The following is a 22,957-nucleotide window of genomic DNA, read 5'->3' as shown; positions in this document are numbered from 1 at the left end:
CGATCCCGTGTCACCGGCGAACGTTATTCGCCGGTGACACAGAAAACGCTGTGAATGGCTGTTCACAATGAACAGCCAATCACAGCGATCGCCGACGGGGGGGCGGCATCGCCGCCCCCCCTGGGCATGCACGGACATGTCTGCTGTCAGGGACAGCAGACATCGTCCCTCTGTCACTGCGTCTCTAGACGCAGTGACAGTTTTAAGCCATGACGTATATATACGTCAACGGTCGGGAAGTACTTCCCGGCCATGACGTATATATACGTCAAATGTCGTGAAGGGGTTAATGGATATTTTGAGGATCTCTCACAGCAATGTTTGCACTCAAAAGTAATAAAATATTGCTTGGTAATTTTCATACCTATTTTGACAAATTTTTGACAAATTCCCTTGGCACTCAAAGGGTTAATTATAAATGTTATTTACTCTATATAATCAGCTTTGTAATACACATCCTTTAATATATTAATGTCTTTACTTACTCATTAATGTCTGAACTATCAGCTTCCCTAAGGGGCAATTGGCATTTTTGCATCTTGGGCAAATTGGGCTTATAAATGACAACATTGGCATGAAAATAATTATTCTCTAATAGTAAATATCTATTTCTGACAGTATGAGATGTTAAATATAAGTACAGTATATTAAATGCACATTTAGGGAACACATACTGTACTGTAAGAGGTTCATGTATGAGAAGTTAGGCAAATGACTGCTCTTTTGTAAAGGCTCTTTGTTAGTTTGGATGCATTTGTGGTTTTAATAATGACTTTATTATTTTATTTACTAGGAGTTTTGCCAAATAAATAAAAACATTTTTGGATCTAATGGGCCATATGGGATCTGGTCGGTTGGTTGACCTAAAGGTGGTCGACAGTCATTAGGTCGACACCACTAGGAGGACATACTGCAATGTCGACATGGGTCTAGCTTGACATGGGACAATGTTGACCGGTCATTAGGTTGACACAAGCATTAGGTCGACATAAGCTAGGTCGAAAGTCAAAAGGTTGACATGGGGGTTTTTCACAGTTTTTTGAGCCGACATGTACGACAGGTGGTATTTCATGTCCTAACATCCACTAAGGCGTGGTGGGAGAATAAAATAGTGTGCCGAGCGTAGCGGTACACTTAATCCTGTGTCCATGTCGACTATGTCGACATTCGGGTAAAAAAAAACACATTAAAAACCCTATGTCGACCTTTTGACTGTCGACCTAGACCATGTCCACTTAATGCTTGTGTCGACCTAATGACCTGTCAACCTTGTCCCATGTCGACCTAGACCCATGTCGACCTAGTGGTGTCAACCTAATGGCTGTCGACCATCTTTAGGTCGACCATACAATCCATACCCGTGACTACACATGTAGCGATATACAGGCATTTTCTGAGCGATGTTACTTAATTTAACTACTGTACATCACTTAGAAAATGCCCTTACATCGCTGTGTGTATGTGTAGGGGCCATAGCCATAGTGATGCGCAGCAATTAATAACCAGCACACTGGATATTAATCGGTCGGGGTCAGTGTTCTTATCGGACAATACTGGCCGTGAGAGATCGCACAGCACACAGCATCAGCTGAGAGATCATGCATAGCATTCTGAGGGCCCATTATTGTTTTATACAAAATCATGAACAGACATATGAAGTTATGCAAAAAAGAAATGATAATGAACGTAAGCAAAAATGTGCAGATACATAAATTGAACTACAGTATGCCTATATCAGCTTTATTAAGCTTGATTTGACCTGAACGGCTGCATACAGGTATATATCCAAACTATTTAGAGTAGAAGCATTTTTTATAAGTTTTTCAGCCACTGCTTTACAGTTTTTTGCCTATTGTAAATAGGCACCGTAATGCCTATTACATATTATTCCACATAAGTGAAGCCTACCTACATTATTATTTTCGGTACTTCTTTACTTTCACGGCGCCACTAGAAATCGCGGTCATCGCGGGCATTGAATGCACTAAAAATCGGGTGCGACGCGATGCCCGCGATTTCCCATAGGGACCAATGTTAAATTTCTCAATGGACACGATTTTCTGTTCAATGCCTCAATTGACACGATTTTTCCATAGGAAACAATGTTAAATGGCCCACAGAGGCCAAATAGGCACCCTCAAGTGTGAAATGACCCCCACAATTGTTAACGCCACCCCACGATCAACGTCAACCCGAAGCGTGGCGAGCGCAGCGAGCCCGCGAGGGGCGGCGGTACGCGTCCTCCGACCTTTTCATGCCCTACTATCCACTAGGGCGTGGAGTGAGAATAGAATAGTGTGGCGAGCGCAGCGAGCCACGAGCCCTAAGCGTGGCGAGCGCAGTGAGCCCCGCGAGGTAAACGCGTCCCTTCGCGGGCTTCACAGGTATCCGCGTCCCCTCGCGGGGCGCGCTGCGCTCGCCACGCTTCGGGCTCGGTGGCTCGCTGCGCTCGCCACACTATTCTATTCTCACTCCACGCCCTAGTGGATAGTAGGGCATGAAAAGGTCGGAGGACGCGGGCTCGCTGCGCTCGCCACGCTTCGGGTTGACGTTGATCGTGGGGTGGCGTTAACAACTTGAGGGTGCCTATTTGGCCTCTGTGGGCCATTTAACATTGTTTCCTATGGAAAAATCGTGTCAATTGAGGCATTGAACAGAAAATCGTGTCCATTGAGAAATTTAACATTGGTCCCTATGGGAAATCGCGGGCATCGCGTCGCACCCGATTTTTTAGTGCATTCAATGCCCGCGATGACCGCGATTTCCTATCTGTCCTAATCTAGTGGCGCCGTGAAAGTAAAGAAGTACCTTATTTTCATATATAGGGTGTCACAAGGGTTCTGCAGCACCCCGCTCGCCACGCTTCGGGCTCGGTGGCTCGCTGCGCTCGCCACATTATATAAAATCAACTCCACGCCGGCGTGGATAGTGGGGGTTGATAGTGGCAGTGGCGTGGGGGTGCATTTAACATTGTAAGTACCTATTAAGGTGCTTATACAATTAAAGATTGTATATACAATTTAAAATTGCATCTCATTGCATTGCTGCGCTCGCCACGCTTCGGGCTCGGTGGCTTGCTGCGTTCGCCACATTATATAAGTTCAACCGACGTGGATAGTGGGGGTATGAAAAGGTCGGAGGACGCGTACCGCTCGCCACGCTTTGGGTTGGCGTTGATAGCACGGGTGGCGTGGGGGTGCTTTTAACATTGTAAGCACCTATTACGGTGCTTATACAATTATTTATCTTATAGGGGGCACATTTAACATTGAAAACACCCATTAGGGTGCTTATACAATTTAAAATCTTATACCATTGTATATGCCATACAATGGCATACAATTCGATGGTCTACAATTTAGAATTGTATAACATCTGCTAACATTGTATTGCATCGCATACCATCGTATGCCTTATGGTATGCGATGCGATGGGCACCGTGCTAGTACACAAGTACCCGGCAATTATTTACACTGCAAAATCAAACTGGTCTTACAGTATAAATGATTGCCTCTTTAAAAAAACTAGAGATTTCTTCCCAAATCTCTCACTTTCTGAATCTGTCATCCTATTAAATCTCACCCGTAATATCTAGAGCAGGGGTATCCAAACTTTTTGCAAAGAGGGCCAGATATGGTGACGTGAAAATGTGTGGGGGCCGACCATTCAGCCTGACATTCTTTGAACCATTTATCACATAAGAATGGTCCCCCACTCTGCCCCCATTCACTGTATGTCCCTCAACGTGCCCCCATTCACTGTTTGACCCCCAGCGTGCCCCCACTCACTGTATGTTCCCCAGCGTGCCCCCACTCACTGTATATTCCCAGCATGACCCCTTCTCTGTATTTCCCCCAGCCTGCCCCCATTCACTGTATGCCCCCCACTCTGCCCCCATTCACTGTATGTCCTCCAGAATGCCCCCATTTACTGTATGTCCCCCAGCCTGCCCCATTCACTGTATGCCCCCCCCCCACTCTGCACCATTCACTGTATGCCCCCCACTCTGCACCATTCACTGTATGCCCCCCACTCTGCCCCCATTCACTCTTTGTCCCCCAGCATTCCCCTCCTTCACTCTATATTCCCCTGCCTGACTCTCTTTCTCTGTATTTCCCCCAGCCTGCCCCCATTCACTGTATGTCCCCCAGTGTGCCCCCATTCACTGTATGTCCCCCAGCATGCCCCCATTCACTGTATGTCCCCCAGAATGCCCCCATTTACTGTATGTCCCCCAGCATGCCCCCATTCACTGTATGTCCCCCAGCGTGCCCCTCCTTCACTGTATGTCCCCCAGCATGCCCATCCTTCACTGTATGTCCCCCAGCGTGCCCCTCCATCACCGTATGTGTCCCCCAGTCTGCTCCCACTCACCGTATGTCCCCCAGCGTGCCCCTCCATCACCTTATGTGTCCCCCAGCCTGCCCCCACTCACTGTATGTCGCCCAGCCTGCCCCTTTCACTGTATATTCCCATAAACTGCCCCTCCTTCGCTGTATGTACCCCATTCACTGTATGCCCCCCACTCTACCCCCATTCACTATGTCCCCCAGCCTGCCCACCCTTCTCTGAATGTACCACATACTGCCTCCCTGCACTGTATAGTCCCCTGCAGGAGACAGATGCTTGGGCTCCCACCACCGCCCTTCTCCGTGCCACATATTACGGGAGCAAGTTTCCCCTTTGCTCCTCCCCCTCCCTGCTGTCACTGTGATCGCGGTGGAGGGTGATATATAATTGCAGGAGTTGGACACATACTCATCTGAAAGACGGCCAACACGTCTCACAGTGGCAGCCGGCACCCCCTCACCAATGCAGACAGCAAGCCAGCAAGGTAAAGGCGCACCTCTAGAGTCCTGTGCTGTGCGTCCCACGTCAGCCTCCAGCCGCACGCTTCTGGCTGGAGGCTGCAGGCCGCTTGAAGTGACATCATGGGCCGCAATTGGCCCCCCGGGCCTGACTTTGGACATGCCTGCTTTAGGGGTATGCACAAAGAAGAGGGTATACAAAAGCTGTTGTTGATGGATATTTGTCTATTGATTTGCATAGAGCCTTAATGGTAGATTTTCCTATGCTCCTGAAAATATACAAAGATTTTAAGGAACCCACTGGCAGACCGATTATTTCTGCCAGGGGGTCACTCCTTCAGCCATTCTCTGTGTACTTAGATACTCTTCTTAATCCCTGTATACAGAAAATGTTATCTTGTATTAAAGATACTACCAGTTTATTGATTGGGCTGCAGAATTTGAATACTATACAGATACCATTTTGTGTAGTGTGGATGTGGTAAGCCTATACCCACATGATGCGGTTGTAGAGGCCACAAACAACTGTTGACAGACAATCCACATTACCAAGGTCCACCTATTCCCCCGTTTCTTGATTCACTTAGGTTAGTACTTAAACATAACTATTTCTACTTTGACGGCAGGTACTACCTACAGTGAAGGGGCGTGGTGATGGGGTCGAATGTGGCCCCATCTTATGCCAATGCCTACATGTATTATCAGGAGTCGCTACTATTCTATCAACAGCCACAAAATGATAAAATCCTGCATTATGTAAGATTTATTGCCGATCTATTGATCTTATGGTCGGTCAATGACGTTTCCCTTAAAGATATTTTTGATCGCCATAATGAGTCATCTAGTGTGGTAAAATTTACCTATAAAATAGATAGACTTGAGGGTGACTTTTGTTTATATTTGTTAAAGAAACAGACACAAACTCTGTATTGTTACATGAGAGTTTCCACCCGGTGGCATTAAGAAAAGGATTACCTTTTTTACAGGTGGTATGGGAACGTCGCATTGTGAGTGATCCTGCACAGATTGAAGAGACCTTGGATTCTCTGGTCACAAAATTCGAACAGAGAGGGTATAGGCACAGTGAACTAGTTAAAAACAAGTGTAAAGTTTATAATTTATCTAGACAAAACTGTTTAAAACCCAATATGCAGACAAATAGTGACACAAAGAAGGAAATACCATGGGTAAATCATGGCCTATCATTAATCCAGAAAATGATTTGCCGGTACTTGTTTCCTAGCACGGCGATCACGATTTTAATCTTATTCCATCGTTTTGATCACATCGATCGCATCGCATGTGACCAGATCGCATGCGATGCGATCAAAACAATTTTTTTTTGTACAGGCACCCTGATGGGTGATTACTATGTTATATGCACCCCCATTGTTAACGCCACCCCCACTATGAACACCAACCAGAAGCGTGGCGTGCGCAGAGAGCCCGCGAGGGGCGGCGGTACGCGTCCTCCAACCTTTTCATAACCCCACTATCCACGTCGGCGTGGAGTTGATTTTATATAGTGTGGCGAGCCCCACGAGGGGACGCGGATTACTTCACATGTATTCCACGTCCACTCGAGGGGCTCGCTGCGCTCACCACGCTTTGGGCTCGGTGGCTAGCCACACTATATAAGATCCACTCCACGCCGACATGGATAGTGGGGGTATAAAAAGGTCAGAGGACGCATACCGCCATCCCTTGTGGGCTCGCTGCGCTCGCCACGCTTCAGGTTTGCGTTGATAGTGGGGGCGGGTTTGCGTTGATAGTGGGGGTGCATTTAACATAGTAATCACCCATCAGGGTGCCTGTACAATTACAAATCGCATCGCATTGCATGCCATTGTAATGGCATGCGATGCAACGCGATATTAAAATTGTACAGTGCGCCTCTTAGGACCTGAAACTCGGGTCCCATCGCATACCTTAATTAGTGGTATGCGATGGCATAAGATGGGCGCCGTGCTAGGAAACAAGTACCGATTTGCCTATGTTATTGGGGACAGGTATTATGCAAGCCTACTCAAGGGGTAGCAAGCTAGTCAAGATTGATGTTATAGGCTTAGGAGATACAAGCAATACAGGACACTTTTAAGATGCAAATTTGGTTGCTACCATTCCACATGTTGTACGACATGTGGCTCATTATTGGTTGTGGGTAATTTTTCCCATCCACACTTGGGCAAACGTTACATGATTCGGGAAGTCTTTACATGTACTTCAAAATTCACCATCAACATACTTACTTGTCCCTGTGCAATGGTTTAAGTCCGCAAAACAGAAACATCATTTAGAGATAGGATGGCGAATCATCGCCTGGTTATTATAAAATGGGTGGCAGAGCAACCGGTTACAAAACATTGGTTAACAGCGGGACATACAGCAGCTAAACTCCGATCGGAAATTTTTCATGTCCCAACCCCGAAAAAGAGGTGCTTTTTTTTTTAAGCACAACTAGGATTAGAGAGGGAAAATAATTGCAAGAAAGAAGAAACTCATAGAGATAGTCAGACTTGCAACATTATGAGCAAAGCATCGCATGCCACTTCCAGGTATCAGAGAATGCCTCTAAACAGATTGGTCTGTACAAGCAAGAAAGAGACACCCAGAAAAGATATTGAAATTGGAAGAAAATAGCCTGAGGTGGTGACAGTGAGGCAGAGGAGGAGCCTGTAGGGAAGCCAACTAGAATAATGAATCTGCTAAACCTAGAATGACAAAGCTTTGATATTTTCTGAAAATAACAGTCATAACTCACTACTAAGTTAAACAGCAATAAATACTCTACACATCTCCCTCAAGCGATTACCTTACGTATCCAATTAGTACTTCTGCAAAGTTCTATCTATTTCCTCTTTGAAGTAGAAATAATAAAGATGGGACACAACATTGTGCCGTCACTCATCTGGAACCAGCCAAGGGTGGAAAGGTCTATGATCACCATAGTTTAAGAAAGCCTATAAGATCACAGTGGGTCTGTACTCCAGCTTATGTACTTTCTGGCACTCACATTATGTGCAGGTCTGGGACTACTCACTTTAGCTCAGATCATAATCCCACTTCACTTGGATGTTCATTTTAGTAAATGTATAGGTTCTCGAGACTTGAGGACAGGAGGATCACCTGGTCTGAGAATTTAGAAGAAAAGGCTGTGGGGATGAGGTCTTATTTTTTGTACAGTATGTGGCTTGCAATTATCTGTGTCATGTGGTGTATCGTGGAAAACAATATGGCGTAGAGAGGATAATGGGAAGCATGATGAATACAAATAAATACTTAAGGGTGCTGCAGAAGCACAATACACCTGGTGTAATAAGTTGATTGATTATTATTAAAACATCCTTTTTCATATTGCCAAAGATACAGCTGTATGTTAATGTATACTTGGCTTCTCACTGCATACATAACATAAACTTTCATTTATTTTTTTACATGCTTCTAGTGGCCAATTCTTTATGTGTCCATTACACAAGCTGAAAAGCCTTTTTTCACATGTTTAGGATATGGGCCCTTTAATTATTAGGGGTTCTTTATGATCACATAATATTCAGTAAACTTGTTTGCAAGAAACAATGCCATCTTCAGATAGCGCTTGATCTCGGTGCATCGCTTTTTCCTATGGCAAGGAGGCCCGGGATTGCAAAGGACCTTTGGCGGGATACAGCGCAACCTCAGGCCATGCATGCGCAGTTGGGCAGACAGGCATCAAAAAAGGATCAACACAACTGTACCTCTGTAGCAGTGATACTGATCGCTGGAACAGGATCTTTACATAGAAGCTGTCCCCACAACATAGTACTTAATCATCTGGGACCATCCAGCCCACTATGATAAATAGGCTCTTTTCACTCGCAGAGCTTTCCCATTACAATTGCTTATAAAATAACATATTGTTGTTTCATAAGCAATGTTAGATGCTCATGGCATCTATTTTTCTACCCAATCATTTTACCTCATCTCTTCTTACCCATTATGGGTTAATAGATTTGATAACACTTGCTCTCCATTCTTCTTTTATCAAATTAATTCTAAGGTTAGAAACATGTGGAAAGTCTGGCCCTGCCATGACTCACTCTGTTTTATTATAGTCATAACTTCAAGAAAAAAAAAGTGTTTTTCCAGTAAACTTTATTTATATATAACAATAGTACAAAGTGGGTCCTTGGCTTGCAAAATAGGAGTGTTTCATATTTACAATAGGTACACAATAATATATTAAAATAATAACAAAACTTTTTTTGTCTCCGAACATTTTTTAAATAATTAAAACTTTCTTACATTTTTTTTTCACAACTGTAAAAATGACAGAAAAGAAGCAAGGCAGACGTAAAAAAATAAGAGGGGAAAAACAAAGACACAATTATCGTACAGAAGTGCAGCGGAACTTGAGAGCTGGGTGCCCTGACATTCTGCAATCTGATTGAGTGGTTTGGGTTATCATGTGACACATTGAGAAACATAAGTGTTATCAATAGGAAAGTAAAGATGTTTATGGAATAATGAACAGTCCAGATTTTGGCACGACTTTACATTTTAGTTTCCTTCATGTTATTCCAACCTGCATATAATTCTAAAAGGAGATAACAGAGTTAATATAACAAACCTACAGTTCTTGGTAAACAGACATAATTGAAATATAAACAATACAGTATAACTTTCATTCAACTACCAAAAATACGGTAACTATTTGCTTTATATAAGTGTTTGGCAAGAAGGCATATGGTTTAACAAACTCTGGAATGCAGGAGACAAACTGGGGTAGCACAGGCTGAAGTACAGGTCAACAATTGCAAACATCACATACAGATAAAACCTTTGAATACCCAAACGGCCAGTAAGGTATTGCCCAGCAATACATTAGTTGGACTCAAGTGGGCTGAATGACAGAAGGTCAAAGGGGGCTTTGGTCTGCAGGTGGGGAATTGGCAAATTGCATTTAAAAGTGGGTTGCATTAGTCACATTCTCCTGGAGGTACATGAACAGTACCATAGACATAAACACAATTCTATAAGCTAAAACATTGTTTTGAACATAGTGATGATTATTAAAATCTGTTAGAAACACTGATCCCCTGAAGCTACTTACAGGTGACACCTACTTTAGCACTGTACAAATTAGTAAGTAAAGGAATGTTCCGTCAGACCTTCTTAAACCACCAATCAAAATTACACGAGGCAGGTGTTCCAAGAGCGAAAAAATTACAAACAAAGAGATACAAAATAAATATCCAATGCTATTTCAAGTAATGGCTGCTGTAAACATATGACCTGTGGGGCAATGCTTATGACTACACTGAATACATGGTACCTGGATAGCAGAAGACCCAGGTGTTTATTTAATAGAGTTGACTTGGTGACACTTTTCTTTTTTGTAACTATGCCTTGTGGCCTTACAACATGTTGTACACCGGACGCACAGGCTAATATTGGCTTCAGTGTTGACTTTACACTAAAATATAATACTTCAACATGAAAGTAAATTTAAGCCATGTTCAGTAACTTTTGGCACATTCTTCATTTAATGTTTTATGTTTTTAAAGACATCAACATGGAGAGTGATAAACAACCAACCAATCAGCTCCTACCTGCCATGTCACAGACTGTGTTTGAAAAATGTCAGGTAGGAGCTGATTGGTTGGTGGTTTATCAGTCTCCGTTTTATCACTTTTGAAGCTTAGTGCATCTGGCCCATCGTCAGTAAATGCCTGGTAATATTCGACTTGCGCTAAACTGAACTGCCGCTCAGGCCCGAACCCCACATTGTGGCTATTTTGGATAGGTACAGCCAATTAGGCAAATCACATAGGCCTGTTAGTATGATTGCCACATGACTGCACATACAAGCATAAAGTTGAGTTTGCATGGATCATTTACAAGCATTGCTGTTACGGCGATATCAGGAAAATATCCTCAGTGATATCACAGTATGTGTGGCCTGCACTGGTCATCTGCAATGACACACATGGCTCATATCAGTGATTGCCCTAGCCCCTGGAAATAAAGATCTTAAATGGGATCTTCATACTTGAGTAAAAACACAATGATATCAAATATATTTTCAGATCATGGCAATGATTATTGGACTTGTCTCCGTCATACCCTAAAACTGTATGGCTTTGTTCTGCCGGCTGTTTCATTTAAGACATTTTATTTCAGCGGGCAGTAGTAATTTGTTTATGGACAAAATTAGAAAACTGAAAGGTTATGTGAAACAAAAACCCTGTAGTTTAAGCATGTTTCGGATAAATAAATAATAAATTGTGATGATCTGCTTTGTAAAACTGTAAGACGTGAATTCAAATGAGCCAGCGCCTTTTTACGATATGACAGAATAAACATTCTCTAGCTAGGACACCGTGGAGCACAATGCTAAGATTTAATACACCTTGTCATCTGTAAGAGACATATACCTTCAATTCTATTTTTTTTTTTTTATCGATTACAAAAATAACAGTTTTCAATGGTAGTCAATGCTGAATACTGTTCTGTACCAAGATGCACTTACTACCACATTGGCACATAGCTAAATAATATATAAACTCCAAAGCCAGCACATTGGTATTGTTATAGTAAGAAATACAGAACCGTTGTATATGATCATTTGCTTGGCACAAAGTCCTTAATGCCTAACGTACGTTTTACCGGCTGTCAAATTGATCTTTGTTAATATAGGACAGCCCAGGAAATCTTCATAGGTAAACTGATTTAAAAGTCTATGTGGTAATTGTAAGTCTATATCTATGTATGTTCACATTTCATTTTAACAAGAACTATCATAAATATATATAAGCTCCTATGTCTTTTCATGGCTTTAGGATTACAATAAAACCATAAGCTACATGGATGCCCTCATTTGCAAAGATTGCTAGAAAAGCAAAAGGATTACAAGAGGGCAGTTCTAGAGTAGGCTTTCATATATATATCTAACGTCTGTATGTTACATATTATACCTGTCTAAAACACTTTGCATTAACTCCGATATTGAATTATACTGACTAGTAACGGATTTATGATCTTTATAGAACCTAATCACCAATATAAACTACAAAGCAACATGCATAGTGTTACTATAATAATAACCTACATGTTTAATATTACCACTGACGTTCTTTTTGGTCATGAAGGCTGTAAGGAATTGTGCAATGCAAACTAGTATACAAATGTAATGCTTTCAATATATCGTATTGAATAGAGGGTTGGTATTATGGCATTTTCTGTGAAATGTATAACGTTCTTCTGAAATCTGCTTGGTACACTTATAATGCAAACTATACTCTCTTACAACCTAAGTATTTCATGGATCGTAAGACCTTCTACGAAGAGCTGTAGGCCACGGTTTAAATACAAAAAAGCAATGGAATTTGTGACAGGTTCATAAAGAAGCTAAGGGGTCATCCCACTGGCTTATTGGACACATGCCTCTTGATATGAGAAATACATAATTGAATTAGCTGGTGAATTTGAATTGACCTTCGGTGCAGCTTCATATAAGACAGATGATGGAGTGCAAGTCCTCCGGTAGGCCAACAGGATGTGGATATACGCTGTCGCAGAGTTCCACAGTTCTCTGTTTTTCAACTCTTGAAAGTCATCATTGAACCAGTGCAAAATATGCCGAGAGTGGCTCTCTAAGAACTGAAATCTATGAAAAATTCCCTTTCTGTTTCTCATATAGGGATGAAAAATAATGTACTCTTCCCCCTTATCACGCCCTTTCTAAAAAGCAATAAATAATACTAAAAATATGAGTCCTTTAAAGAGAAAACAAGCTAAACAAACAAACAACCAAACCAACAAAGAGAAGAATTGAGTCTTTTCCGGTTATGCAGTCTCTTAATTTACATACAACATGCAATCATCAACCTGCTGGGCTTGTGGAAACTCAGGTGTAGTCTTCAGGTTCTCAGGGGGATGGTGAGTGTGGAGCTGGTTTGGCTGCTTTCCTCATTCTGCAAAGTAATCCACAGGAATACCTTCTGACTCTTTATGTGTTTTCACACTTGCAAGGAATTTCCATGGAAGCCTGCAGGTCTCTGCCATAAGAGTCTTTGCCACAAGTCTGTCCCCTTTCTGTGTTTAAGGGGAAGCAATGAAATTCAGCTGTCAAAACTCATGGCCCCTATCAGCTGTTCCACTTTGTAGGCTAAGCGGTGTCGACGCCCCTGCTCATCCTGTTCCAAGGCTGTGATTAGCTACAGAAGAGAAGATGAAGATGTTATCTACAGTGCACAGCAAGGAATATGTCATTTATACAGTGCATTCTGCGGCTGGTACATGGGATGTTGTTTATTTATAAAGCCCTATCCTAAAAGCTGTTCCTCTATTGACCTGGATAGTAAGTTTTACCACATCAGGCCCGATAGCACAAAAAAGAAATTGGATCTCAAACTTGAAATTTCAGGGCTGGCGTGGTATAAACAATGACATTTGAGAAGCTTTTATTGTGTCAACATGTAGTGGTTATCAACTGGCATTTCAGCTGTCCATCACAAGCAGTATCATGCCATTGGGTGTATTCTGCATCTTGTTTGTGATAGCGCTTTTATTCAGTTTGTCAGAAAAACAATCTACAAAAACAATACAACAAACAATCCTAATGTGCTTGCACAGCACCGAGCTGTCACAGAAAGAACGAATATCTCAGAAGCATACTGGTGATTATTTATTTTACAACTATGTAAGAGATGGGGATTTTTGTTTTATCCTATATAATAAAAGGCTTGCACCTCTGTGAGAAGAATTCAAGTGTTATTCATGCCGGCGGTCACTAGGTGGCGCCTGACAAAACAATTCAAGTGTTGTATTGCTCAGGCCCACACATTACTGTTATGTAGTTCCGTCATTTTGATGGTAACTCATTATTAAATAAATGACATATACTTACTGACTGTGAGGAAGCACAGCAGAAGTAGGTATACATATAAATTATACTGTGGACAAAAAAATGGCATACACTCCTGCAGTAGGGCATCTGTTTTAGAGAAGAATCCTCTGAAAACAATAATAATTCTTACAACCTAAAATGTTACTTTGCTGGCGTTTTCTAAGTCATCTTAACTTATTATGACTCCTTAAAAAGCTATTTCCATAAATGATATATAAAGGCATAATAATGTAGCTGACACTCAGATGGGGTCTCTGATAGCTTCAGTGGTGATTGGAGGCTGTGATCCCTCCAATCAGAAGCACATATCCCCTCAGCTGTATAATGAAGGCCTGCCTCAGGATGAGCTTGAAACGGAAGTACAGTAGGCACCCTGGACTCTGCTCACTACTACTAAGGCTGCCTCTTTTCATACAGACAGCATGTTTTCCATTAACAACATGCTGGAGGCAATAGAAAGGAATCCTCTATTCTGCGTTCAAACGCATAGGGGAGCAAATTAATCAGAATAACCCCCAATATGCTATGTTACATATCTACATTTTCAGAGGGTGTATAATTGTGTAGGCACCTCAAAGGAGGGACGTAGCGAGAGTGTGTGCTGTATGCAGATTCACAATAAGAGAAGACCGCCTGCATATCCAGTGGGAATTAACCCTTCTTTATTACCACTACGTCAGGAGATAATACCATTTACTATTGAACAGAGAACAATGCAACAGAGATGCAACAATGGATAAAGTGCTTGTGTAAAGTGTATTATTCAATAGAAAAACTCTCTAAAATATTTGTCTAGGTGACACCAGGATGGAGTTTACCTTTTCTGCAAGCAATATGCTTACATTCTTCACCAGGGCCACCACCGATCAGGACTTCATTCCCCATCCCAGACTGACAGGGAGCCTGGTTGACAGCAGAGTGGAATGAGGCTTGGGCCAGCTGCATGGTAATATGAATTTAGTGCTGGCCATGAGCCAATCAGATCTCACAGACTGAGTCAATCAGGAGCTGCTACTCGGCAGCTCCTGATTGGATGCCGGTCTGCGAGCTGACCTTGCCCTGATCCACAATGCTTTCACCCGGGTCCCCTCTCAATGGTAAGGTGTGGGGGCTCTACAAGGGGGTGTAGAAGGAGAAGTTTTAGCTGCAAGGGGGCGGTGCAGGCAATTGTGTGTGTGTCTATGGGCAGTGTGTGTGTGTGGCTATGGGGCAGTGTGTGTATAATAAGCAGTGTGTGTGTGGTGGGGGCTTGTCTATTTTGGCAGTTCCGGACCCATAATTTCTGATGGCAGTCCTGTTCTTCATCATTCTTTAAGTTCAACTGATAATTAAATTAATAAGCTTTAAACCAACACTAGGTCTATTAGAGCATGTCAACTGCAGAACTCTTTATCCACAAGGACAAAGATGAGCTGACTCGCATATAAAAATATATTGATTATATAACAGTTCATACTCTTTCACTGTTCAGACTGGGCTATGCCGCTTCCCTCTGAATTGGAGTTTTCAAGCCCTCTTATTACTCACCTCCACACTGTATTTACTGACATAAGAGTAGATCTCATTCAATGCGCTTAGCATATTAAACTCGGACGCGTGCATGCGAGATTGCTCTGCGAGGTAGGCATTCATGTCCTGGTCGCTGATGGCTGGGAGCTTGGCAATGTCAGCATAATACCTGCAAAGGACAACATGTCTCATGAGCCAGTCATACAAGTTATAATCTCATTCTTATATAAAATATCATGGTCATATAAAAAGTTATTCGTACTCCTTTACATTGTGGAAATGTAATGGTCAATACATGGGCCACCTAGCGGCATTGGATTGCTTTACCGGCACATACAGTAGCAAACCATTTATGGCAGACTCCACATGGCAAGTTTTCCTTAGCACTTTTATTGGTTGCAATGAAAAAATGTTGATGCTGAATACCTTGAATTAAATCACCCCCATGAAATATTAAACTCAATTAAGAACATGTAAGATACCAACAGTAAAGTACTAGTGGCTTTACATACTGACCTCTCCACCCAGTTCTTGTAGTTGGGGATATCCTTAGCATAGAGAAGCTTGTTGCTGGGAGAATCCTTCCCTAGCCGATGCTCTGAGGTGGAACAAGAGTCCATGAACGTCTGTGCCACAACAGACAAGCAGGCATCGGTGATACTGCCCTTGTGGATGTCAAACACGAACTGTGGATTCTTTATGACATTCACCCAAAACCGGAGTGGTAGGCTGTATTATTGAAAAGAAGAAATGTAAGTATTGATAAGTTATCGTTTCATCGAATGATTTATTTCACCTGCCCATTCCTATCCTGTCTCTTAATTCATATTTTTCCCAATTTATAACCTTTTATTATTATTATTATTATTATTATTATTAGGTTTACCTGCTTGGCAAGCAAAATATTCTAATCAGACATGGTCAAGAGATTAGTTATTACTCAGACCAAACATGAGCATGGATGTAATCTACAGTGACTATGATCAGGCAATGATTGTTTGTGCCATATGGGGTTTATTTACTAAGATGGGAGTTCCGTTGAAGATGTGATGTTGCTATGGGCAACCAATAATAATCTACTTCTTATATATTTAGCACCTTCTAGAAGCTAATAGATTTAATCTGATTGGTTGCCCATAGCAACATCCCATCTTCAATAGAACTCCCATATTAGTAAATAAACCCCTTAGAATCTGATGATCTACTGGAGATTAAACTGATTTGCTAAAAACTTCCAGTGACTGGCAGTTCTGTGGGCAAAATCACTGGGGTAAAGAGGGGTATGCGGTCAATATGCCGGCGGTCGAAATCCTGGCAAATCTTAACTTCTACTGTGACATGTGGATGATAGATTCAGAATTTGAGGTAATCTACATGAACCCATTGATCCATCCTTGTTTGTGTCAGCAGTTCAGACAGGTGAAGATGGTGTGGGGAATGTTTTGTTGCCACAAATTACTTCCATCAATACTAAATGATCAACATTTACAGAGAAACATAGAATTTGATGGCAGATAAGAACCCCTTGGCCCATTTAGTCTGCCCCTTTTTTAAACACATTATTAATTTAATTGTTAATGTGTTCCATGTGTTTCAATGCCCTTCACATTCACCAAATTTTCAATTACAATAGAACTTTGGTACAATGGCCCTTATTCTGATCAGTGCGGCCGGATCCGAATATGCGGCCAGGACCATGCGTGCGAAACCCCGCCTTCCATGCGGATCGCCAACTCCGTCCGTACGCGGTAAAAAGCTGGCCGAACGGACCGCACGTGTATTTTTCATGGAATACGCCTCCTCCATCTCAGGGAACCTCCCCCATCATTCGATGGTCGCAGAACATCGAATGCAGGACCGAGTGGTCCACCAGCTCCCGCAACCTCAGACCACACGGACATTTTTCCGTGCAAAAGCAGGGATCTGGGCGGGCAGCTGACATCCGGCGATGTCATATGTCCGCCCCCTACACGTGCGTCATGGCCGCATTACCATACGTACGCCCAGCGTTTGCATGGGAACGCCCATGAAACGCGGGGCGTATGCATATGGTAATGAGCCCAAATAGCCCTTCACGCCCCTCTCCACCCCCTGTTCGGAGTGTTCACATTTCATGCGGGATTTGGCCGTACGCCCTGCTCGCACATGCGCAGAGACGCCTCTGCACATGCGCAGACACAAAACATCGGCGGCACAAACGCACGCGGATATTACCGCACCAACCAGAATAATGGCCAATATGTCGTGAATGCTAGTCTACACATCTACAGCATGCTTCCAGCGCATTGTTAAATTCAGGATGTTCCGGGGAAATCAGGGAGGTGTGTGGGGGGGAGTTCCCAGTATCTATAATATGGTTTGGTATTGCCATTGCTATGATCTTTTTATTTCCACCCCAACTCACTTACCAGTTGCTTTTCCAAGTGTGTCTTACATCTGTATCATATATGCTGTGCCTGTCCGCCTGTTCATCCAGGAAATCAAACATGTACTTTATAGCAAGAGGTAGGGCACTCCCACGGTGTACTGTACTGAACAACGTCTCAAACAGGTCATCCACAAACTTCTGTAAAGTTCCCTTTAGAATAAATCATTAATAAGTGAGTTCTCTAAGTTCTATATACTCCTGTTTAAACAATTTCATGCAATTTCTAGGTTTACATGTTATTTTTAAACTCCAACAGCCCGCGGTATAATGCCACAGCCAGGGGACACTTTTTATGCAAGATCCCCCAGTTGTCACATGAACACCTGGCTGGCCATCCCTGGACGAAGTCCCTAGGGGATTGGGGACAACCCCATTAAAGGGTTCCCCCCAGGATTAACCCTTCCAGGACTGAAGCCCGGGGCTGTCTCTGGCGTCCAAAGGCGGTGGATGCCGGGCTGATAAGTTTGAGGTAAAATAATAGAATTAACATTTAACATTGGGATGTGCTGTGGAACAACAAGTCCCAGAAAGCCTCCCCATGTATGCAGGGACTTGGAGAACCACAAGTCCCAGCATGTTGGGCATTAGTCCCACTGCATAACCAATGTTACACTAACAAGTAGAGCTTTAGAAACATACATGCTTTATTAACATACATCCCTGGGAAGTGGAAGTGTTAAGCATGGTGGGGGGACCCCCAGGGCTAACCAGCCAGGGTGGTCATGTGACGGCTGGGGGATCTTGCATAAAAAGTTTCCCCGGCTGTGGCACAACACTGCTAGCTGTTGGAGCCAATGCTAGTTCCACAGTCTTTTGTCCCCCTCTTTTCGGAACCAGGACTGGTCCAATAGTCACCCCCCATCCCTGTGTTTTGGTTCTGTCAAACTCGCCAGCCTGGACCTGGTCAATTTTTTTCATTTTCTGGTAATGTTTAGGTTGCAATTTGAAAAATCTGGAAGCGGTTTTGAATGTGCGATTTTTAGATCCCGGCAAAACGTGTGACTTTTACTGCAAATTGCATACTACTACATTTGTGATTTTCAGTAAACGTGATTTTACCAATTTTTGACAAAAAAATTGTACATTACTAAAAATTGCATTTCGCCCATGATATCGAAAGTACACAATGGGGTCTATTAATGAACCAGTGAAAAGAGCTGAGAAGTGAGACAGTTGTTGAAGTTGCCCATGGCACCCAATCAGCTTTGAAGTAACATTTATCAAGTGCATTCTATAAAATTAAGCGTAGCAGCTGATTGGACATTTCTCCACTGGCAAACTTTTCCACTGTTATTTCTGTTTCATGAATAGATCCCTACTTCCCTACTGTATGTCCTGCTTTGGGATTTATTCTAACATTTCTGTTCATTTTTCCCAACTGTACTCACAACAAGATATCGTAATACAGATTTAAGACACTTGGAGAGAGAAAATGTATCAGTTAGTGAATAGAGTGGAGAAGTGGACCAATGGAGAAGTTTTGATTTTTTTTCTTTGGCAATCCAATAGCATAGCCAGATAAAGAAAATATTGGTGAAACATGGGGGAAAAAACTGCCAAAAATTTGAATTTTTCCAGCTCCTAATGTTTTACCGGGGATAATAGGCTATCTCCCTCTGTGTTATTTTGAGGTCTGTTTACCTTGGTGGCTAGCAGCCGTGTCAAGTAGATTTCAGAAACCATCTTGCTCCCCCGATCACCCTCTTTCTGATCTCCATGTTCGTGATTTTTAACCAAGTGCCACACTTTAACACCACTCTCCAGATCTGGAGTGATCATGGGAGCACGAGAACGGAGGCTATCGGGACTGCCAGTATAGCGAAATGTGGAATCTGCAAAAGAATTACAAAATATAACCATTATGACATTGGAATAATACATATTCATCTGCAATATAATAGTGTACTCTTCAGTACAAGGTTACAGGGTTTATGTATATGATTAATTTTATACAATAAACTGGGCTAGAACATTGTGAACACACAGGAGAAAAGTATTTCTAAAAACTAGTGAAGAAGAAACAAAAGAAATGATGATGTAGAAATGGCAAACAATCCGATTCCATCAGTTTTTCTTTTACAATTTAGAAGTCTCAGCAAGATAGTACCTATCTTTACATATAGTTAAGGGCCCCATACATCAGCAATTAATTGTGACAATTTTCAGATATGGAGATGATTGCCACAATTAATTTTAGATGTGTGGGCTCCGTCTTTTGGCAATCCCAATCACAATCGCCAATCGATTGCTTAATCAGGTTTTTAAACATGTTTAATAATCTGGTATTATCTGCAGATCTTTTTTAGATGTGTGGGCATTCCCAATTCGTTTTCTTCATCTATTTACATTATGAACAGCTGAAATGACAATCGATTGGGGCAATTTCCAGATATGAAGATGCAATCTTTAGATGGAAAAATCTGCCGATCACTGAAAAAAACTGTAATGTGTGGGCAAAGTCGGATAGATCTGAAAATCCATTTATCTGGCCAAAATATCCCAATATCTGAAAATCCATAAATTGTGATTGCTGATGTATGGGGCCCATTAGAGTGTGCCGTCCAGGGCCCTGGCATTTTTGACTGCATATTGAACTAGCCTCTATTAGAAGGTAATACCTCTCACTTATCTAACACTCTTTTCCTTCACTAGTGTGAAGTCTTGGGGTGGTTTAGCTTGGCGGATTTGGAGGTGCCCCACGCCCTAGACTTGAACTCCTTGAATGTTAGCGCCTTACCTTATGATGAGGTTACCTGGACGTGGTGGGTAACCATTTAGAAGAGGAAAGAAAATATCTGAATGAATGCTATTGGTTAGAGCACCTGTCATGGGTGTGGTATGATTCACGACAGTCGGGATCCCGACAATCATTATCCCGACGTCGGGATCCCGACTGCCTGGTCTCAGACAGCGTGGCCAGCGCAACAAAGCCCCTTGCGGGCACAGTGGCGAGCTACGCTCACCACCTATTCTATTCTCCCTCTATGGGGGTCGTGGACCCCCACGAGGGAAAATAGCTGACGGCCGTCGGGAACCCGGCCGTCAGTGTTTTAACAGTCGGGATCCCGACGTCGGGTTAATGACTGTCGGGATCCCGACTGTCGGGACCCCGTCCGGCAGCCCCTGTCATTCAGTTACCTATGCATGAGTGATAGTTAAGGCCCATACAGACTGGGCGACTTTGAGCTGAAAGTCGCTCAAAACAGGAGGTTTCAGCTCAAAGCCGCCCTGAGATGAGCGCTGCTGTGCACTCCCGCAACATCGCCGGGGAAAGCCGTTTATCTGCTGGTTATACCAGTAGATGACTGGCTGTCAGGACGGCTTTGCATAGCGCTCCGCTATGACCAGCGAAAGATGTGGGAGGTTCCCACTGACATGCGAATTGATGTTTATGCGAACGTACGCACCCTGTGAATGGTGGGATGGCGTCCCACAATTCGCAAGGTGGGGTTTGGTGGACTCACAAGGCTTTGAATTCGCTGCCATGCGACTCAACCAGAATACCCCCACTGTGTAGCTGCAGTGGAAAGTGTACAAGTGGCACTGTGTGGTGTAATGTTAATAATGAACACTACTGTGTGGTGTAATGAGAATTGGTACTAATACTGTATGTGGTCATGCCCCTTCCCCATGAAGCCTCGCCCTTACATTTTGCACACCTTTAGTGTGTAATATCCCTTTTTTTGTATAGGGGGGGGGGGGCAATTTCCTTTCTGGCACAAGGCACCAAAATGTCTGAGTAACAGCACTGGCCGCAGGCATCCTATTTCCTTGCAGATTGTAAGCTTGCCAGCATTGTCCTCTTACCTCTTTGTCTCCTTGTCTGTTAATACCCAGTCTTGTTTTATTGCTGTGTTTGTCACCACATGTAAAGTGCTGAGGAGTATACTGCGTTTATGTAATAATAATAACCTAGACTGCGGAGGCGCTATTTATTGCTACGGCTTACATGGGGCTCTGCAACAGCTGCCACATGTCACTTGCTCTCTCCGCAGCCATTCTTATATGTAAAGCAGCTTTGTAAGGGTTATGTATGGAAAGTGAAATGACTTTGGCTCACAAGCAAAAGCTGCCAGTGCTAATGAACCATAAGTCTCTTTGCAGTTTATCCAAGGAAACAGCAAAAGACTTATCCCAGTTTAGCAAAGAAAGCACTATTTAGTAATAAAAATGCTGTCAAATTAGAAGACTGCAGCCGAGGTTTAATTTAGATAGTCTTTGTTGTCAGCTAAAGCAGATACAATTATGCTGTTTAAGTAGGGGATGCAGGAAGCATGACGAGACAAGCCACTACAGTCACTGGTGGACACAGAGATGGAACAGACACTAGTGTTTCTGTCAGGAGAAGATTCAAGCCATTCACATCTCCATCAATCCAAAACAATGCGCAATCCCTATGTGACCATTAATATGGCTCCTAATGTCAGAGACTAGCAGGAGCCAGAAATACAGCTTTTATGCTGTCTGTCGCTGAGCGTTGTGCTGCAAATCACCCATCAGCAGTATTGTGGATTTCCAATAATGTGTTGTGATGCTTTTTCTTTCTACCGTAATCGTGTTTGCTCCAATTTTCATAATTTACATGTTAATGAATGAGAGAGACAAATGTTACTGATGCTGCCACCTTAGCAGACGGTTAGCGGCTGAAGATTTATGCTGTTTGTGCCGTGATCAGCATAGAAACGCCGCCTGTGAATCGCTGCTGAGAACAGTAACCCTATATGTGCTAGAGCTGGCTGCAGGTTATTGCTCTGATTTGTTACTTTATTTCCATTTTATTCACATTCCCAGCTGATTGTATTATACCGTGAGTAGTTTGTATTTTCCAAGACAGCAATATTTTCTCTGCGGAAAAGGCTGAATTACTGAGCTACACAGCTACCCTGGGTATATAATGTGCTATCTGCCGTATGGAATGACTGCTACATTCTGCTTTAAGATGAAACACTCCTCTACGTTGGATGCTTATTCGCTGAACCTTTGTATCCACAGCCTTTCACATATCAATATGATTTGTTCATGACCTGTGTCATGTCCACGGTTTCTCTCCAGTATTCTTTATGGAGAATCACTAGTGGAAATGATAAATTAAATAAAACACTGGCTATGCGTGTTCACTGATCTAGCATTGCAACAGTCCTACACTGTAAGAGGGGGGAGAGGGCCTTATTCTAGTTCACTCTTTCTGACCAAATCCTTCTTAGATGGACAAAACCATGTGCTCTGCAGGTGGGGCAGATGTTACTTGTGCAGAGAGAATTAGATTTGGGTGAGTTATTGGGTTTCTGTGCAGGGTAAATACTGTCTGTTTACTTTTACACTGCA

The 22,957-nt window shown here is 42.8% G+C and overlaps 1 protein-coding gene and 1 long non-coding RNA gene across 3 annotated transcripts in view; one reads left to right on the top strand and one right to left on the bottom strand.

The window, feature by feature from the left end:
• The window catches only part of LOC146060042 (uncharacterized), a 119,125-nt gene that overhangs the window by 95,552 nt on the left and 616 nt on the right, over nt 1-22,957 (top strand). The window lies entirely within an intron of this gene.
• Nucleotides 8,923-22,957, bottom strand: part of PLXNA2 (plexin A2) — a 308,762-nt gene continuing 294,727 nt past the window's right edge. Inside the window, exons 28-32 of the mRNA XM_083172831.1 lie at nt 19,274-19,464; nt 17,613-17,782; nt 15,721-15,933; nt 15,223-15,373; nt 8,923-13,003 (exon numbers count right to left, since the gene is read on the bottom strand). Of these exons, the coding sequence (XP_083028957.1) occupies nt 12,908-13,003; nt 15,223-15,373; nt 15,721-15,933; nt 17,613-17,782; nt 19,274-19,464 (821 nt within the window). The 3' untranslated portion in view covers nt 8,923-12,907. The remainder of the gene's footprint in view (nt 13,004-15,222; nt 15,374-15,720; nt 15,934-17,612; nt 17,783-19,273; nt 19,465-22,957) is intronic.

Source organism: Crinia signifera, chromosome 2, assembly GCF_055691185.1.
Source record: "Crinia signifera chromosome 2, ASM5569118v1, whole genome shotgun sequence".
NCBI lineage: Eukaryota > Metazoa > Chordata > Amphibia > Anura > Myobatrachidae > Crinia > Crinia signifera.
Note: the sequence above shows the minus strand (reverse complement) of the source record. Positions and strands in the feature narration are given on the sequence as shown.